This window comes from Oculina patagonica, chromosome 4, assembly GCF_052425735.1.
Source record: "Oculina patagonica isolate OP01 chromosome 4, crgOcupat, whole genome shotgun sequence".
NCBI lineage: Eukaryota > Metazoa > Cnidaria > Anthozoa > Scleractinia > Oculinidae > Oculina > Oculina patagonica.
In genome coordinates, this window is record NC_135761.1 from 63,624,439 (window position 1) to 63,642,533 (window position 18,095).

Here is an 18,095-nt window from a genome sequence, read left to right on the forward strand (position 1 = left end):
AAAACAGTTGAATCACTGGACGAACATATTGAAAAGAAGTTGAATTTGCTGAACAAGTCGAGTGCAGCGATGTCTGTGCAGGTACAAGCGCTGACTCAGAGATTAACAACTCTGGAAAATCAAGGTACACATACAGTCTAACTTCTCTGAACAATCCACCATTTCTGTAGCGATCACATGTGCCTAGGACACCAAATGTCTCTGAGGCAGCAAATCTGACTGTAAAAATGACTAAAATACAGCCCGTGAAATATATTTCCATTCCCGGCTTCGACATTCGAATTCTGTATTGAATAGTGCTCGGGATATTGAACCAAAATTGCTGTTATTTGTTAAAATAAACAAAACTGAAAGTTTGTTAAGAGAACTAAGATTGCGTTTCTTTCTTGTTTCACTTCAGTCGCGGCAGATTACGCTCTCCTGTTTACGCGGAAAGGAACCAGTGATTACGTCATCATACGTGGCATGCCGAGCCTCACAGCCGTGACATTTTGTCTGTGGATGAAAACCGCTGATACAGGAAATACAGGAACACCGCTGAGCTATGCTGTGTCTGGTTCAGACAACGAACTGCTCCTGTATGACTACAGAAATTTCCTATTTTGGGTGGGAGCCGCTGTAAGGTACTAACATTTTCATGCTACTGGAAGCTAAAATTTCATTCTGATTCAGGCAATGCGAAACCTCTTGTCGTTTTATTATTTTTTGCTCTAACTTTAATTCAGTCATGTGCTCCAGCCACATCATAGAAAGTAAGAATATGATTTTTTTTTTCAACTGAATCGCAAGTAGAAGTCCGGAATGGATTAATGGATTTCGGCTTGATCCTCGTTTATTGTAAAATCGTTAGCAATTTTTTATTAGCAACTATGACAGCTCAAATGTTAAAGTCCTTCTTGTTTTAAACCGTTAGGCTTTAAAACAAACCATCGGGTCGCTTGGCCACGAAGAATAAAGATCAAAAAGCAAATCTCGGTGCTGCTTTTTAGCATAAAGCTTTCCATGAGGGAGACCCTGCCAGGGGGGGTTCCCGTGTCGCTTGTCTAAATTTAAATATGTGCCATGTCGCTGTTTTATCGCTCTTCATGTCGCTGTCGGTAATTAAATTGAAGGAAAATTGCTTGTCCTTGTCGGAATTTAAGTTTTTTCCATAAGGGTTGTCGTTTGTCGCAATTTTATTAGTATGCTGTCGCTACTTTTTGGGCCATGTCGCTTGTCGGAATTTACCCTGGCAGGGCCTCATGAGGATTACAGAGGCTTTATAAAGGGCTATAACCATGTAAGACTAAGAATAGTGCTAATAGTTGTTTAGCCAACAGCTTCAGTAGTAATCTTTACATTTTCTTTTTATATGCAGACGTGATTTAATTACATCAGTGAAAGGCACAACAACCTAGCAGCTAAAATAAGGAACAAAACTGAAACAATGCTAGAAGCGACACTAACTCTTTGTTGTTCTCTTTAGTGGCCGTACCTCTGTATCTGCAAACGATGGAAAGTGGCACCACATCTGCGCAACATGGGAGAATACCGCTGGATCGTGGAACTTGTTCAAAGATGGCAAGGTTGCGGCTTCTGGTAAAGGTCTTAAAACAGGTAGAGTCAACTTATCCAACACCAAATATGGCTCCTGAACAAGAACAGTAAATCGTATAGCTTAATGACTGTGAAACGCATTTAACTATAATTATATGTAAAATTCCAATTCGATCTGGAAAACGTGGATAAAGAGGCACTGTGTGGATATTCAACTACAATTTCTATTCTATACTTAATTAACATAGGAAACCGCATTAATTAATCCATCATTTTATAAATATTTTCACAGGCCACGTGATCCGTGGCGGTGGCGCCCTGGTACTCGGACAGGAGCAAGACTCAGTGGGAGGATCCTTTGATGCCAATCAAAGTTTCATTGGTGAAATGACAGGTGTCAATATCTGGGATCACGTGATAAAGGACAAAGAAGTCGAGCGCATGTCCAAGTCGTGCCTGACAGGGGTGGGGAACGTGTTTCAGTGGAGCGACTTTAAAGCTCACTTGAAAGGCTCGGTAAAGATAATTAAGCCGTCATGTTAGAGTTAAAACCTCCATAAAGATATCAGCTCCGGCAGTAGATAAAATGCCCATCTGTTGATGTGATATGTAAGCATTCTGGAGCAATAATCATTAAAGATAAACACTAAATCCAATCTTTTGCTCATTTTGTTAGTGTCTTCAGTTTAAGCCGTTTTCGGTTGCTCAAGCGGTAAGCTAAAACAATGAGACTTTTTGCCATGAATTGCAATATCCGTGGGTTTTTTTAGACCATGAAAAACCACATATGCTTCGTTCCATGCCTACGGGTGGGGGATAGGACCGGACATTAATGTCCAGTTCAGCTCGTTTCTTTTCCACTGAAAAACCGAATATTCTGACAGTTAATCTAACAAAGTACAACGTTTATTTACAAAGGCCTGCTTAACTCTTTCATTTTTTCTGTCAAACGTTTCCCGTTTGAGCGTAAATTATGTTTTTAAAACTTTGCAAGGAGGCGTGACTGTCAATCATAATCGTGCAACCCAAGAAAACATTCTCATGTTAACAAGCGATATACAAATTACATTCGTAAGAGAAGAGAAAAAATTATTTTGAAGTACAAAAAAATTATATGTACAATTCCACCGTCAATTTGCTCCACTCTGTCCTTGGAGTAAACTATTTTAATATTCTTGACGGCCCATCGCATGTACTTGTTTTCAACTTGTTTTGTCAAAGTGTTGTAGATCCACTCGCCTGCAGTTCGTGGATCTACAACAAACTTCAAAAATGTTATGACGCAATTTTTTTATCAATAAGAAGACAGACGCATATAAAACTGACGTCAATTTGTTAATTCGAATATATGCCTCCTAAAACAAAATCATTTTGTTCCCATACAAACCCTTATGAATCGAGTCTTCTTCGAGTACTGTGGCTTTTATTGTTAGCATGGGCTGCCTGTGTTTACTCCTGTTTAAACTACTAAAACTGACAAAACTAGAATGAAGCCTCCTTCGCCGCAACTTTTTAAGCTGTGTACTAGCCTGCGTTGAAAGGTAAAGACGTAGAATGTAGTTTGCGAGTACGAAAAGGGGGAAGAGGCAGGCTGACCAGCCATGCCCTCCCTCGCAATAACAATTTCGACAATTTCGGAGGAAATAATATTTGAAAAACTAGGGCGAGTGTCAAGGTTAGGGTTGCAAACCCACAAAAACGCGAAGCCCCAGTTTTATAACTTTATTCTCTAAAAATGCACTAAGAAATTTTCAATGTAATTAGCTGACCCTATTAGACAGCTTTTTGTTTGTTATAGTTGCCAAGAAATTGAACATGACACGTACTTCCAAGTTGGCTTTGTCACGGATATTTTACACCAGCGTGATATGTTTTCGGAATTGTCTGTAATCATCAGCCTAGTCCCCAGGCATTCTCTTCCTCCCTCGGACGGGCGCGAGGCTCACGTAAGAATCCGAGAACGCGTCATTCGTCATTCGGTGACTACACAAAATTTTGCGCCAAATCGGTAAGCGGGAAGGGGAACGCCAGGGTTCTAAGCTGTGTAATCATTATTGATTGTATATCTCCCGCTTCGTGGACGTTCAGATTGAAGCAAACACTTCGCGCTGTACTTTGCTTCGCCATGGCAAAAAAATTCAGACCGGCAAATACAAATTAAGTAGAAGAGCTTTGAAATAGCAAATATTGAAATAGAAATAGCAAAACCAGAGTCGTTGAAAGTACCAACGTTGAAACCACGTGGCTTGTTCAAAGATTATGATCTTATGATTAGACAACAATGAACGAGAAAGCAGTCAAATGTAAGTTAAATAATCAAATAAAATATTAAGTGATGTTTTATAAATTTTGTTGTCTGCAGGACTGGCAAGAATTGTTGTTAAAAGCTATTTTGGTAGCGTTGTTTTTTCGTTGGTTTATGAATATGCATAGTTATATGCTTGGACGTCGTTATTGCGTGAGAGCATAGTTTCCAATAGTTTCAGTCAAATCAGTCTCTGTAAAAACGGTTTGGTCGATCTGGCGTGAAAAATTGACTTTGCTCATTTCTTGTGTATTGAAAGTCTTTCATGTACTTGTAATAAAACTGCAATCCGCTTGATCGGATCACTTTTTCGGGTTTTTAAGTACAGTCGAAGCTCTCGTAAGCGGACACCCTCGGGAAGCGAAAAAAGTGTCCGTAACTGGAGCTGGCCGCTTACGAGAATGGTTCTCGTACGCGGCCACTAGCGATGTAGGGGAAAGATGGCCGCTTACGGGAGCTTGCCCAGCTAACAATAAATGCAATCCCGTATTGAAATACAAAACAATACCGCCGTATTAAGTGTCATTAATTTTCTTGGTTTATTGCGCCCTATACTGTACAACGTACGATATAATGACAATAACTGAACGATAACTCAACAGTATTACAGTGTATACTTATGTACAGTACTTAACAGACTCAACAAAACGTAGCGATGGTCCTTTGAAATGACACCGGACGTGAATGACGGCAAAACAAACACTGAGATAAGAAACTGTTATTACTATTACATCATTGTGACGAACGGCGGTGTAAAGTTGATTGATAAAAACAAGATACAGAGGTTGTTAATAGGATTTTCTTTGGGGTGTCCGCTTACGGGAGCTTAAAAACAAAGAAAAAGTCTAAGTCGTAATCTCTGAAAGTGTCCGCGGCCGCTTACGGGAATGTCCGCTTACGAGAATGTAAAATTACAGAGTTTGTATAGGAGTTAAAAACGGGAATTGAACAAGGCGTCCGTAAGTAGAGCTGTCCGCTTACGAGAGTGTCCGTTAAGAGAGCTTCGACTGTATTTTGGGTTTACCCAAACGAGCGCTCATAGCGACCTGACTGACCTATGTCGAGGGTTAAATTTACCACAACTTTCAAGATAAATAAAGCAAAAACTAATAACAACTGTACCAACAAACCCCACAGCCAGTTATATTATCGCTTTTTCATTATTTCTTTTTTATGTCTTTTTCAGATGAGCGAAATCTATCAGTTTTTCAAGCGAGATCGACCAGATCGCTTTTACAGAGACAGACTCTTAATTAAGGAGATAAGATGTGGCTGAAACTATTGGAAATTATACTCTCACACACTGACAGTAACAATGTCCGGGAATTTTAAGGAGGAGTGAATATGTGGATGAAACTATTGGAAACAATGCTCTCAAGCAATAACAACGTCTAGGCATTTAATTGAGAAGTGAAGATGTGGGTAAGACTATTGAAAAAAATGCTCTTATACAATAATAACATCTGGGCATTGAGACTAATAGACCTTTTCCAGCCTATTTTTTTCCTATGATTATTTTATTATTATTATGATTATTTTGCCAACAAAATACATACATACACATACACAAAACTAAATGACAAAATGACAGCCGCGCAATTGCTGTCAAAAACACGTCAAGTCATTTATTTACATTATTACTATTTTGAATCCTATTTGATAATTTTTTTATGTTCATGCAAGTTTCCCTCTAAGCCTGGTTAGCATGTGCACAGAACAGAAAGAATTCGAACGTGGAGCAAGGCTTGGAAGGTAATTTGCATGAACACAAAAGAATAACAAGTAGGCTGCAAAAGGTCTATTGAGGGGTGAAGATGTAGATAAAACTATTGGAAACTATGCTCTCACACAGGAACAATGTTCGGGCAATTTACTGAGGAGTAAAGATGTGGATGAAACTATTGGAAACTATGCTCTCGTTCATGGTATGTTTGATTGGCAGCTTCAGTTGATCATTCTGCCTGGAACGAAACTGAAACGCAACTTAAACGTCTGTGCAAATTGATCGTTTCATTATATCGGTGAGCCGCCGCAGCAAACACAGTAACTCTCTACTTGAGGTTGAACGAGTCACAAGCGAGGTAAGTTCAAGTTATTTAGTTAAGCTGAAAAAAAAATTCGAACCGTGGCGTGGCGTGATGTGAGCACTGATATAACCTTTAGCTAATGTTGCTGTTTTGCTACCATTCGCTTAGCCTTTCATTTCTCTTCCCTGTTGTCCTTTCTTTCTCTTTTGTCTGTTTTTCTACCCCTGGTTCCTTTCTCTTCGCGGCATGGCTCGCTGCCATTTTGCCTCTTTTCTCTGTCACTGCTGGCTCGCTTCCATTTTGCCTCCTTTCTCTGCCACTGTATGGCTCGCTCCGCTTCTGATCTGGGTGTTCCTCGCTTCTACCTTGAGGTTCCAAATGTAGTAAAATTTGCGAGTTAGGAGAAAATCGCTTAACTTAGTACACGCTAGAATTGTACTCGTTAAATTTAATTATTCCACCCTCCAATTCAGAAGAAAACAAATTAACCATGGTTGACTTGAAAAATTCTCTACAAATGCATGCCGGTAACTTTGTTCTTTCTGGCAATGTGAATGTTAGTTCAATTTCAAGTGAGTTTGTTCTTTTACTGAACATTTATTTCCATGCTAGCTATATGTTTACTCAAAACTGGTTTACATGATATTGGAAGAGATCGCTAAATTAAATAGTCACTAAATCTTGCATAGAAAAAATCGCTAAAATTAGTAGCCGCCAACAATAGTAACGTTAAGGTATGTCGTCACCTTTGTAGTAAGTGACGATAGGTTTTTCGCTTGACAGTGTATTTTTCGGGCTAAACGGACAGATTCATGACTTGGCGCATCCTCGGAGACCCAGGGGCAGTTAGTGGGGCAAGTGAAACGCGAAAAAGCGGGTAAAAAATAGCGCGAAACTGCCAGTTACATAAATCAGCATATAAAAGTTGTATTGACTGAAAGTGCCCCTGGGGAAAGATTCTTACCAGACCAGTTCAAAAAGCTCTCTGAATACTGCCTCGTGATTGGGCAGAAAAATCTTTTGTTTTCCCTTTGTATTATTCTGCCCAATCGGCGAACAGCTTGACTGCGGTCCTTTTGTTGTGTTCTCATGCAAACGAAGTATGTACACAAAGCCAGTTTGCTCGCTATATCTGTCTTGCTTGTTAGCGGAGAATTTGCTCGGGAAGGAAAAGTTTCGGCTAGTGCCTCCCCTGGTCGAAAACGTCGAAAGTTTGACGGCCATGCCTGCGGAGAAACGGCGGATTCTTCAGATTGTGGTCGATCGCAGGAATCGTAACACTTGAATGCTGCTTGCGAGCTATTAAAGTTTGTGTGCGATATGCAGCTTGTTGCACTGCTATAAAAATGGATGTTTTTCAGATCTTTTACGGAAAGATTGATGACAGTTTGAGGCGAAACGTTTCCAAACAAGAGTATATTTTTCACAAACAAACCAGGCAGATGTGTCAAACGGCCGATCGCGACTAGCTACGCGTGCAAAGCGTGCAGCAGCGATTCTAGCACTGGCTTTTGTGTACAAAAGGACCGAAGTCAAGCTGGTCGTCGATTGGGCAGAATAATACAAAGGGAAAACAAAAGATTTTTCTGCCCAATCACGAGGCAGTATTCAGAGAGCTTTTTGAACTGGTCTGGTAAGAATGAGAGTGGCCATCAAAACTCGAAAGTCGATTTGCAAAATTCAAAATTCAAACTCGAAAGTCGATCTCTAAAATTCAAAATTCAAACTCGAAAGTCAATCTCTAAAATTCAAATTTCAAACTCGAAAGTCGATCTGTAAAATTCAAAATTCAATAGTAAAGTCGATTTGCAAAACATTTATTGAACAAATCACACACAGCTTAAATAACAATGTCGCTTTTTCATATATGGTTTTCTAGATAAAAGGAACACGACCACGCGTAGGACAAAAGAACACAAAATATTCTTTTCAAAATTCATTGATTCTTAATTGATTGACAAGCAGGGAGAACCTAACCTTGAGAGAAGCTGATGCAATTAAGACTGTTGCTTGAAAAGAAAATTTGAAAAGAAAATTAACAATAAAAATGTTACATGACGTTTCGACGACTTCGTGTCATCATTATCAAGTGTAAAATAATTATGCTCTTGATATATTCAAGCCGAGGTCTCTTCGTTTGTCCTCAGACAAGTGGCGGTTCAGTATTGTAAGTTATAACCTGAAGTCATATAGATTTAGGGCTTTTTCAGTCATAGCCCCAACACTCTGAAAGCAACTGTCAGCAGAAATTACATCTCTGAACAACATGAAAATTTTTAAATAGCAGCTACACCTAATTTTTTAAACAAGCTTATAATCTTTAATTAGAAATAGTAGTTTTTACTTAGATATACGTTTTTAGGACAGATTTACTTTTTATTATTTTCTTTCTTAAATTTTTAAATTAATACTATTATTATTGTAAAGCGTATAGAAAAGTGACGAATAAGTGCTACATAGATATTAATTATAACATTTAGAATCAAAGATTACAAATAATGAAATATTCGTTTTGTTGGCAGCTTTTGATAGTTCATATTAAGACGCCGTTGGAGTAAACATTAATAAAATTGCTCCACAAATATGAAAGGTAAGTAAAAAGCTATTTACTTAATTTATAACTATAATATTCAGTGGAAGTATCTTTCTTCTTGAAGTTTACACCAAACAAAGATTTCAAAGTGATTTTGCTCCATGTACCTATCTAGCTTTGTGTAGAAATTGTCAAAATATGTTTTACTTAAACCATGTTGCTGAGAGACCCTAACTTTGTTTCCTTTCGTTATTTTAATTTAAGGTTTTCTGTCGTTGTTGGTGTTGATTGTACTGAGCTCAGCTCTTCACACGAAGGCCGATAAATGCTGCAAACAGATCACGGCCCAGTTGAAGGAAATGAAAACGCAACTCGATAAGCTTCAGAAGACCACAGAAGAAACAAACGGAAGCAAAACTTCTGACGAAGTTCTTGCTCTGAGGAAAGCTGCTCGCGGGAAGGGGAAAAAATGCTGCCAACAGCTCAAGGAACTATTAAAGGAAATGAAAATACAAGTCGATGAGATTCAGGAGAAGGTTGAAGAAATAAAAAACAAAACATTTGCTGAAGGTGAGGGGAGTAGATGATTTATGCAGTCATAAAACTAGGCTTTGCAATTACTTAACTTTTTTTTTACCTTACGTTTGGGTCTTGTCCTTTACTTTATTTTTTTTACCTAAGCTTTCTTTCAAATCAACCATTTACAGTTTTGATGACGATAATGATGATGATGATGATGATAAATAATAATAATAATAATAATAATAATAATAATAATAATAATAATAATAATAATAATAATAATAAGTAAATAAATAAATAACAAATCCATAAAATAAAAGGTTGGATTTATTAATTGAAATCCACCACGGAGAAAGATTTCGGTAACCTTTCTTGAGTTTGGTTCGGTGTTTTATTGAAAAATCCAATATCCGGATTACAAAATCCCAATCGACATTATTTCCCAATGGAAATCACACTTAGTCTAAGACGATACTGGAACTGCAGACAACGCTGATTAATTTAATTTTGTTTCATCTCAGTTACCCCAACCCCAGTCGCCCCAGGCTACGCTCTGTTGTTCCCTGGAAAAAGTACCAGTGATTACGTCATCATAAATAACGCCATGCCAAGCCTAACAGCCGTGACAATTTGTGTGTGGATGAAAACAACTGATACAGAAAATTTCGGAACACCACTGAGCTACGCTGTGCCTGGGACAGACAACGAACTGATGTTGTATGACTACAACAGGGGTTTGATGATTGAGGTGGCAAATTCTTACAGGTATTAACATTTACAACTCCATTTGCCCTAAATATAACTTAGTCATACGCCTTAGCCACACCAGAAGAAGTAAAAATATGTTCCTTTTTTAACTGATTTACAGTAAGTTTGGAAATGGATGAAAATATTTTATTTTGGGTTAGAGCTGGTGATTGTTACATTCGTACCAAGAAGAACCATCGAAATATCACCTATCGGTATCGAAATATCGGTCGTCAGAAAATATCACCTGGGGAATGCAATTTTAAAAGATATATATGTTATTTGCCGGCCGGGAGGTCCGTATTGGTAAAAACTGTACCCGAGGTCTTGAGTACGGCCCGAGGCCGCAGGCCGAGGGCCGTGCTCAAGACCGAGGGTACAGTTTTTCCCAATACGGACCGACCTAGGCCGGCAAATAACGTTTTTATTTTTTTCTACTTTAATTTGTTTGGAAAAGAAACCAAGGAAAATGTGTCGCAAAATCTTTGTTTTTACGCGCGGATTTCATTTGATTTGATTTGAGTCCGACTTGATCGACGAGCAAGAATGAAGAATGCTGTTTGCTATTTAATTCCGAATGAAATAGCTTTACTTAAAATGAACCGTACTCAAAAAAGGTTCAGCATATTTAATTTACATTGCAGAGAATCAAGAAAAGCAAATGAAGTCATAAATAAAGCACAAATATGCCGCAAAACTTAACACATTTAAATCGATTTCAGTCAGCTTCCCAAACAATTCTCGATAAATTCTCTTGAAATAATTTTTGCTCACAGGGTGTTAAGGCTATTTCTCTGACTCAAAAATACTCTTTGACTGGAAAGCAGTATTTTAATCTATTCACACTTGTATTTAACAAATTAAAAATCTCTGTACTTTTCCCAGCAGAATTTTATTCTGATAAACAGTGTCATACTGAATGAAATGCGTAGTGTCTACGTACGGCACAATATTGTGATAATTAATTTGTCCGTTTTTAATCAAAGAATCTCATTTCCTTGAATGATGGCAAATAGTGTTCTGCTTTAGCAAAACTTGACAGATAAACGAGGCAGTTAAACTCATAGATAGAGCCTAAAAACCGCGGTGAAGGTTACCGCAATGGCGTGAAAATCATTGCAAAATGCACAAACAACGCGACGGCAAACTACGAACGGTAAACTACAACTCGATTTTGTTGAGAAAGAAATAAATACTCGCCTTTTGAAGAACTTTGAGGCCTTTAATTCCACTGCTTTTAGTCCTTTCAAATTTACAACGGTTGGTAAACTCGAGTAAACAGCTATTTCGATTTTGGAGAGCAAAACTTTCATGTGTTCGTTCGTCTCGCTGCACACTGATTTCGCGCGGAACTGAATCCCGTTCCGTTGATTCCCTGCGGCCCGCGTACCGTTGACCGCGGTCAAGATCGGAAAATTCCGCCCGCTCCCGGAACCAATCAGATTGCAGGATTTGGTTCATCTTGCCCGCTCATGCGCTGAGAAAAAAATAAAGAAAATTCTCAAACTTGGCCAGAATGTAGGTCTAGTGATACTATTTCGAAAAACAAAAAAGGTTTAATCAGATTTGTTGTTTACATAAAAGCTCGTAGCTTGGTGGTTGAGGGTAGCCTGGACTGCTGTAAAATCATTAGCAACTCAAATTCCAGCCTTCTATCGTATTCCGACACGGCCTTCGTCGAAATTATAATTAAAATTGAAAATCTGGGCTAATTTGGCTAATTAAATGACCCAAACAGTTAAACAAGTTGCTTATTTTTATAAACACAATTCCCCTCGCTGCTCAGTTCTAAAAAAAAGATTCCAATGAGGATAAAAGGCTAGTTAAGGCTGTAACCATGTTAGACTAACAAAGCGTTATGCACATTTTTGCTATGACAGCTTTTCGGTGATATGCAATGTATAACAGTAAAAAGATATAACTATAATTTAACAGCTGAAAACAGGAACAAATCTATAACGATGCTGACACGAACTCTTTATTGCTCTCTTTAGTCAAACTCCTGTAACTGCAAACGATGGAAAGTGGCACCACATCTGCGCAACGTGGGAGAATACCGCTGGATCATGGAAGATGTACAAAGATGGCAAGCTAGGGGGTTCTGGTACTGGGCGTCAAACAGGTAGAGCCAGCTTGTCCATTACCAAATACGGCTCCAAAACTCGTATAACCCAATGGCTGCGAGACATATTCTAGTCCCCAGAGACCACGATCCCTCTGGTTTGTGCCTACCTACCTATATCTCTCCATGCCATAAGGCACATAAGGCTTTGACATTCTCTTTCCACCCACTACGATTTGCTCCAACGGCTCTGACACTACTCATGACTGCCACCCAGCTGTTTGCCTTTCGTCTTCAACCATCCTCCTCCATGTTGTTTTCGGTCGACCTGGTTTTCTTCTCCCTTCTGGCCTCCACTCCAAAGCTGTGACACAATGTTCCTCTCTGCCTTTCCTCATTATATGACCAATCCAGTTCCATCTTCGGCGTCTGACCTCATCGCTCGCTCTGTTCACTCCTGTATTCTCCTGGATTTGTTGGTGGGATATGGTCTGAGGCCACCTTATCCTTAGAATCCTCTTCATGCACTTGCATTGGAAACCGTCCAGCTTCTTTGCTTTCCATACATCAAAACTGACCTAACAATTGTTTTAAACAATTGTACTTTCGTCTTCCTTCCAATCTCACTGGTGTCCCATAATCTTCGCATCCTATAGAAAGCCTGTCTAGCTTTACTTAGCCTATGCTGTATGTCCTTGGTTGTTCCGCCTTCCTTGTCCAGCAATGCACCTAAGTACACAAATTCTTCCACCTGTGCCAGGGAACGAAAGCTCTGGTCGGCTCCAACACCGGAAGTCCCCGATTCACAGACTCATTGTCAAATCTGACAAATCTGATTGGCTAAAAACGTGGCAGAACGAGTTCTATAAGCATGCTCGTATATCGGATGCGGCCTTAAGGCTGGTTCTCATATGATCGCCCCGATCGTCTCTGTCGCTTCTGTCGTTTGCAAAGTCTGAGGTGATTGAAGCAAGCAAACTTTTTAAAGCGACAGAAGCGACAGAGACGATCGGGACGATCATATGAGAACCAGGCTTTAAGGTGAAGCCCATTCTCGCCCCAAAGCCCTAGTTTATTTTGGTCAAATGGTCGTAACGGCACAAAACAACCGAGTAGCTTTAGGAAAGAGAATGGGTGCGGCCTGTAAGTCGTGATCCCCGACGCAGACCACAGGGAACGCGGACTCTAGGGACGAGAATGTGTGAAACATATCTAAAGTTGTAGTGCGACCCGCAATAGTAGATTCAATCAATCAATCAATTTATTAATGTCATGGCGCGGGATGAGGTTGCCCTCTCTATCCGAGCCAGAAGCTCATGTAAAAAGCGTATGACAATTATTAAAACACATTATAAAAACAATGGGAACTAGTATAAGTAAAAAAATAATAAACATAATTAAAAATTAAAAATAGCTAGATTACAATATCTTATGAGTAAAAATATTAAACTGTAAAAATGCTTTAATCCACTCACACAAATTGTTACACCCAGGATAAAAATCTAGAAAAAATGATAATTATGCTAAAAATAAGTCGCTAAAATCTATGAGATACCATAGTTACATTTGCAACTAGTCTTCAAGTAAAAAAAGTCAAATGTTTCTAAATTATTTTGAAAGTCTCTCAAGTTATAAGATTGTTTTATGTAAGAAGGGAGCTGTTTCCATAAGTAAGTCAGGTGAAAGAGTTGTGATAATATCGATTGTTGAAGGACGGTTGCACAAAATTCAAATTCCAATTTATCTGGGTTTTTTCGCAGGCCACGTGATCCCTGCCGGTGGAGCCCTGGTACTAGGACAGGAGCAAGACTCTGTGGGAGGATCCTTTGATGACAAACAAAATTTCATCGGTGAAATGACAGGTGTCAATATCTGGGATCACGTGATAACTGACCAGGAAATCCTGCGCATGTCTCAGTCGTGCCAGTCAGGGGAGGGGAACGTGTTCAAGTGGAGCGACTTTAAAGATCACGTGAAAGGCTCAGTGAAGATCATTGAACCGTCATGTTAGAGTTAAAACCTCCATGAAAATGTCAGCTCTGGTACTAAATAAAATACATGTCTGCTGATATGATATGTAAGCATTGTGGAGCAATTAAAGGGAAACACAAAATCAAATCTTTTGCTCATTTTTACTCCGCCCAGGGTTCCAAACCTTACATTTTCATGTACGCCGTACTCTTCGTGTATAAATAAATTATGCATTATGTCTGTCTTAACAGGAAGGTACTCCTTCCATATACCCTCGATGGATAACGCTTTCGCTTTCACCTAAAGGATAAATACTGCGACATATTTCACTTGAACAACTCCTTACAATACTGTAAGATGCCGGTTATAAGCCCTGGGCTTTTACATCTTCATATAATAAAAAGTTGCAATATCAAAGCGATAAACCGCTAAGTGGTGCCAGATTTGGACCAGAAAATTTGTTTAAACGGAAAATATAGACGACAAAGTGATCCTGACGGCATAAGTGGTCAAAAATAAACAAAATGGATGAAACAACTAAAGTGTATTGAAAACAATTTCCCCTATATTTCGGTTTGCAAAACAAACCTTCCTCAGGGGCTGGGATAGCCCCCGAGGAAGGTTTCGAAAACATTTAAAAATGAACCACGTCAAATACGCTTTTAAGCCTTGTTTCTAGCCCTGTTCAGTACTGTCAACCAGCAGAGGGGGGCTTATATCCGGGGCTATCACGTTCTATTCACGTTCGATTCTTATTTGTTCCAAACAACATATTAGGCGGCGGATTGATCCCGATGGCGACTGAACGACGAAGACTTAAACCGAATTGGGTAAAAAATAAATTGAGAAACATTTATAGAATCTGCTCGATTGTTTTTCTATACGGAAACACTCGAAGTAAAACCCGAATAAAAAATGGATTTTTCGTTTGAAGCGACTTAAGGTGGGGTTTGAGAAGTGTAAAGAAGGGATTTAAGAAAGAAAAAAGTTTTTGAAACACCACCGGTCAGTTGACCACCACGCCAGAGCACTTCAGGTTGACAGGGGGACTAACTGGTGACCGTCTACTAATTTTAAACTTCAAATTTTAATTTTAAAATCACATTAAATCTCTAATATTTCTTATTTCTCTAAATTTTACTAATCCTCTAAATTTTACTAATCCTTTGAGAAAAATTATCTCCTCCCAAATAATCCCAAAAATCACCCAAAAATTTACAAAACACTGCAAAGCATAGATAAATGAAATGAGTAAAGCATTTTCGGACTGCTTTAAATGCGAGCAAGATATTTCCGTTAAATTCATATTGAGCATTGGAAAAACGGTCTTCAGGTAAAGCCCACGCAGGCTGAATAGAAAATTTTATTCATGTGTCCGTTCCAAAACAATCTGCTAGCCTGTTCCAGAGATTCCCTACTTAAGAAATTCTAATTTTAGAGATTCCCTACTGTTAGAGATTGTCCATTTTAGAGATTGCCTGTTCCCTGTTCGCCGTTCCTCATTCTATTTCCCCATTCTCCCATTCCCTCTTTCGGAGCTAGCCGCAGTCAACCTAAAACTGGAGTTTACTGAGTTCGTTTGCGACGCAGGCTAGTGATATCATTGTATTCCGGGAAAAGCTTTATGCTTGGGTTGCTAGATTTTCATTAAGGGACTTGTACATTGTATGTTGCAATCTTTCAAGCCAGTTAGAGAGGTCTGGGAGTGAAATAAACGTGACCGTGTTGAAAAGGAAAAGACTGGTTTCCAATTTACCTTTTATCCAAAATGGCTGCGAATTTTTGGCTTTCTTCGCACTGCAATCAATGGCTGCTTGACCGTGAAGAAATTCAACTAGAAAGGCAGCGAGACTACCAGTACTTAAAAGAAGATGAGTATAAAAAGATCCACATATTTTTTATCAACTTCATCCAAGCTTTAGGCGAGCATTTGAAGCTTCGCCAACAAGTGATCGCCACGGCCTCACTGTATTACAAAAGATTTTATGCGAGAAACTCTTTGAAGAGCATAGATTCGCTCCTGATGGCTCCGACTTGCACTTATTTAGCACATAAGACGGAGGAGTGTGGCGTGATATCCAACAATCGCTTCACTGCAGCGTGCAATGCCGTTGTGAAGAACAAATTCTCCTTTGCTTTTCCTGGCGAGCAGTTTCCGTACAGAATGTCTCAAGTAAGGACTTTTAAAATTTTAGACACGTTGTTTCACGTATTGTATCAAGTGGCCTCAAATAACAATAATCAATAACTGAACGAGGGCGCGAAAGAGCATGATATCGTTTGTAGCCGAGGCTGAGTTTTACGCGTGGTAATATAATTGGACTGAGTGCAATACAATTCAGGGAGTATTCGAATGAGTGATCAGTACTTGCGTGATCGGCTGATTTTGCCTACTCTCTAAACTGTACGACACGAGTTCCAGTTACTAATTAATCATATCAATAACAAAATTCGAGTTAATTAAATTAAAGGGAAAGTTATATTCAATCAGTTTAAAAAAAAAACAGTAGAAAAGTGATGGGAAAGACCCCATCTAAGTGCATAACATAGGTGTCCAATTACAGATATCCAATTACAGAAAGGTGTTATTGGACAGCTGAAACTGTACAACCACATGGTCACGAGGTCCAATTACTAATTAATCGTGTCAATAACAAAATTCGTCATCGGGGTCAACCACGTTGGCGTAGATGGTCTCTTTGATGTCAGAGTCAACCATTGCGTAATTTTATTCTATGGAGCATTTCCTTGGATTTAGAGGCGTCTAATACAAACTTAACACTTCGGGGGAGGCGTTTATTAGATACGAGGCATTTATTTGAGAGTAGGCATTTATAAGATCATTTACGGTAATCATCTAGCCTACTAATGTACACTAATTGGAAACACCCACAGTAACAAAAATAAAATTTTTCATTTGCATTTCCTTTGCAGGTTCTCGAATGTGAATTTTTCTTATTAGAAGTGATGGACTGTTGTTTGATTGTATATCACCCATATCGACCTCTCACGCAGTATGTTGCCGACCTTGGAATGGAAGATGCCATCCTGCCAATTGCATGGCGTATTTTGAATGACAGTTTGCGAACTGATGTCTCACTTATTTACCCTCCTTACCAGATCGCATTAGCTGCCATTTACATGGCTTGTGTCATTCAACAGAAAGATTCCAAGCAGTGGTTTGCTGATCTGTCTGTTGATATGGACAAAATACTTGAAATCACTCAAGAAATTTTACAGCTTTATGAACTCTGGAAGAGTTACGATGAAAGGACAGAAATATCAGCAGTACTCAGTAGAGCACCAAAGCCTAAAGTGCGACCAACATCAGCAACGCCTGGTCAGACTCCATCCCCTGTTCCGCCAGAATCTTAAAATTAAACCTATCATTGTTTTGTTTTTAAATGAGGAAACAAGCACACTGGAATTGCAAAGTATCAAATTATGCAAAGTTTCAGCATGCTGTTGAAAAAGTGAAGTCATTTTATATTTGCCATGTTTGTAAGGCTGGGTCCAAAAATTAACTAGCTCTCATTTATGCCCTAGTTCAGTGTTTACAGCAGGCAAGTTGACGAGGACCCAGTTGTCCAAAAGATGGATGATGAAAATCACTATCTAGTGGATAGCATAGTATGTTTTATCAACACTTATCCACCAGATTGTGATTTATTGGGTGGATAGCGTTATCCATCGTGTGAACAACTGGGCCCAGCTGTGAGCACTTTTGCCCTTTTGGTCACTCCCAGGCATTCTGTTAGTTGAGAACGGTGGAAACCAAGCACCTGGAACGTTGCCGAATTTCACTCAGGCATAAGGGAATCTCTTCCTCTCTCCTGGATCTACACTGGTAGATGCCAACAATTATAATACAGCAACTACTGTTTTATAGACTTTGTGTAACATTCCATTGTGTTTGTTGCTTTTGCTTTAAACATAATTTTCTAAATCATGACTTTTTTATATTCAACTTGTGTGCTAGAAGGCCGAATGCTGGTTTTGCTTTTTTCATTTCTGTACAATAAAATTAATATATATTTTTATTTGTTGCGTCTAATAGATGCCTTTTTCAGTTTGATCTTGAAGTGGTAAAGCTATTAATACATATTTTTATACCATGCCATAGAAAATACAGCCAATCAGAATACAGGAAAGCCATTGTATATTTAATGGTATTCAACTGAACCTGTCCATTGTGCACTGCAGTCTTATTCTTGACAAATTTAGTAAACATATTTTCTTTGGCATGGTATAAAATAGTCACACATCTCGTGGTATGCTATGGAATATCTCACTTGTCACTTGTATTTTCTCAGTATACACATGTGTATACCGCGAAAATACAAGTGACTTGTTGGATATTCCATAGCATACCACTCGAAAGCATTGCATAAC

General features: G+C 38.9%; 3 protein-coding genes across 3 annotated transcripts in view; all 3 read left to right on the forward strand.

The window, feature by feature from the left end:
* LOC144651069 (neuronal pentraxin-2-like) overlaps positions 1–2,192 on the forward strand; it is a 2,914-nt gene extending 722 nt beyond the window's left edge. The window contains exons 2-5 of the mRNA XM_078510943.1: positions 1–124; positions 401–623; positions 1,466–1,596; positions 1,829–2,192. The exon at positions 1–124 is cut by the window's left edge and continues 41 nt beyond it. Of these exons, the coding sequence (XP_078367069.1) occupies positions 1–124; positions 401–623; positions 1,466–1,596; positions 1,829–2,079 (729 nt within the window). The 3' untranslated portion in view covers positions 2,080–2,192. The remainder of the gene's footprint in view (positions 125–400; positions 624–1,465; positions 1,597–1,828) is intronic.
* A 3,622-nt stretch (positions 2,193–5,814) lies between these two features.
* Positions 5,815–13,850, forward strand: LOC144648970 (neuronal pentraxin-1-like). The gene is made up of 6 exons (XM_078508419.1): positions 5,815–5,922; positions 8,391–8,458; positions 8,666–8,971; positions 9,445–9,688; positions 11,665–11,792; positions 13,493–13,850. Exons 2-6 carry the CDS (start codon positions 8,452–8,454, stop codon positions 13,741–13,743), a joined length of 936 nt encoding a protein of 311 aa, XP_078364545.1. The 5' UTR covers positions 5,815–5,922; positions 8,391–8,451; the 3' UTR covers positions 13,744–13,850.
* A 1,591-nt stretch (positions 13,851–15,441) lies between these two features.
* Positions 15,442–17,757, forward strand: LOC144651060 (cyclin-C-like). The gene is made up of 2 exons (XM_078510929.1): positions 15,442–15,876; positions 16,638–17,757. Exons 1-2 carry the CDS (start codon positions 15,472–15,474, stop codon positions 17,076–17,078), a joined length of 846 nt encoding a protein of 281 aa, XP_078367055.1. The 5' UTR covers positions 15,442–15,471; the 3' UTR covers positions 17,079–17,757.
* Positions 17,758–18,095: the final 338 nt, after the last annotated feature.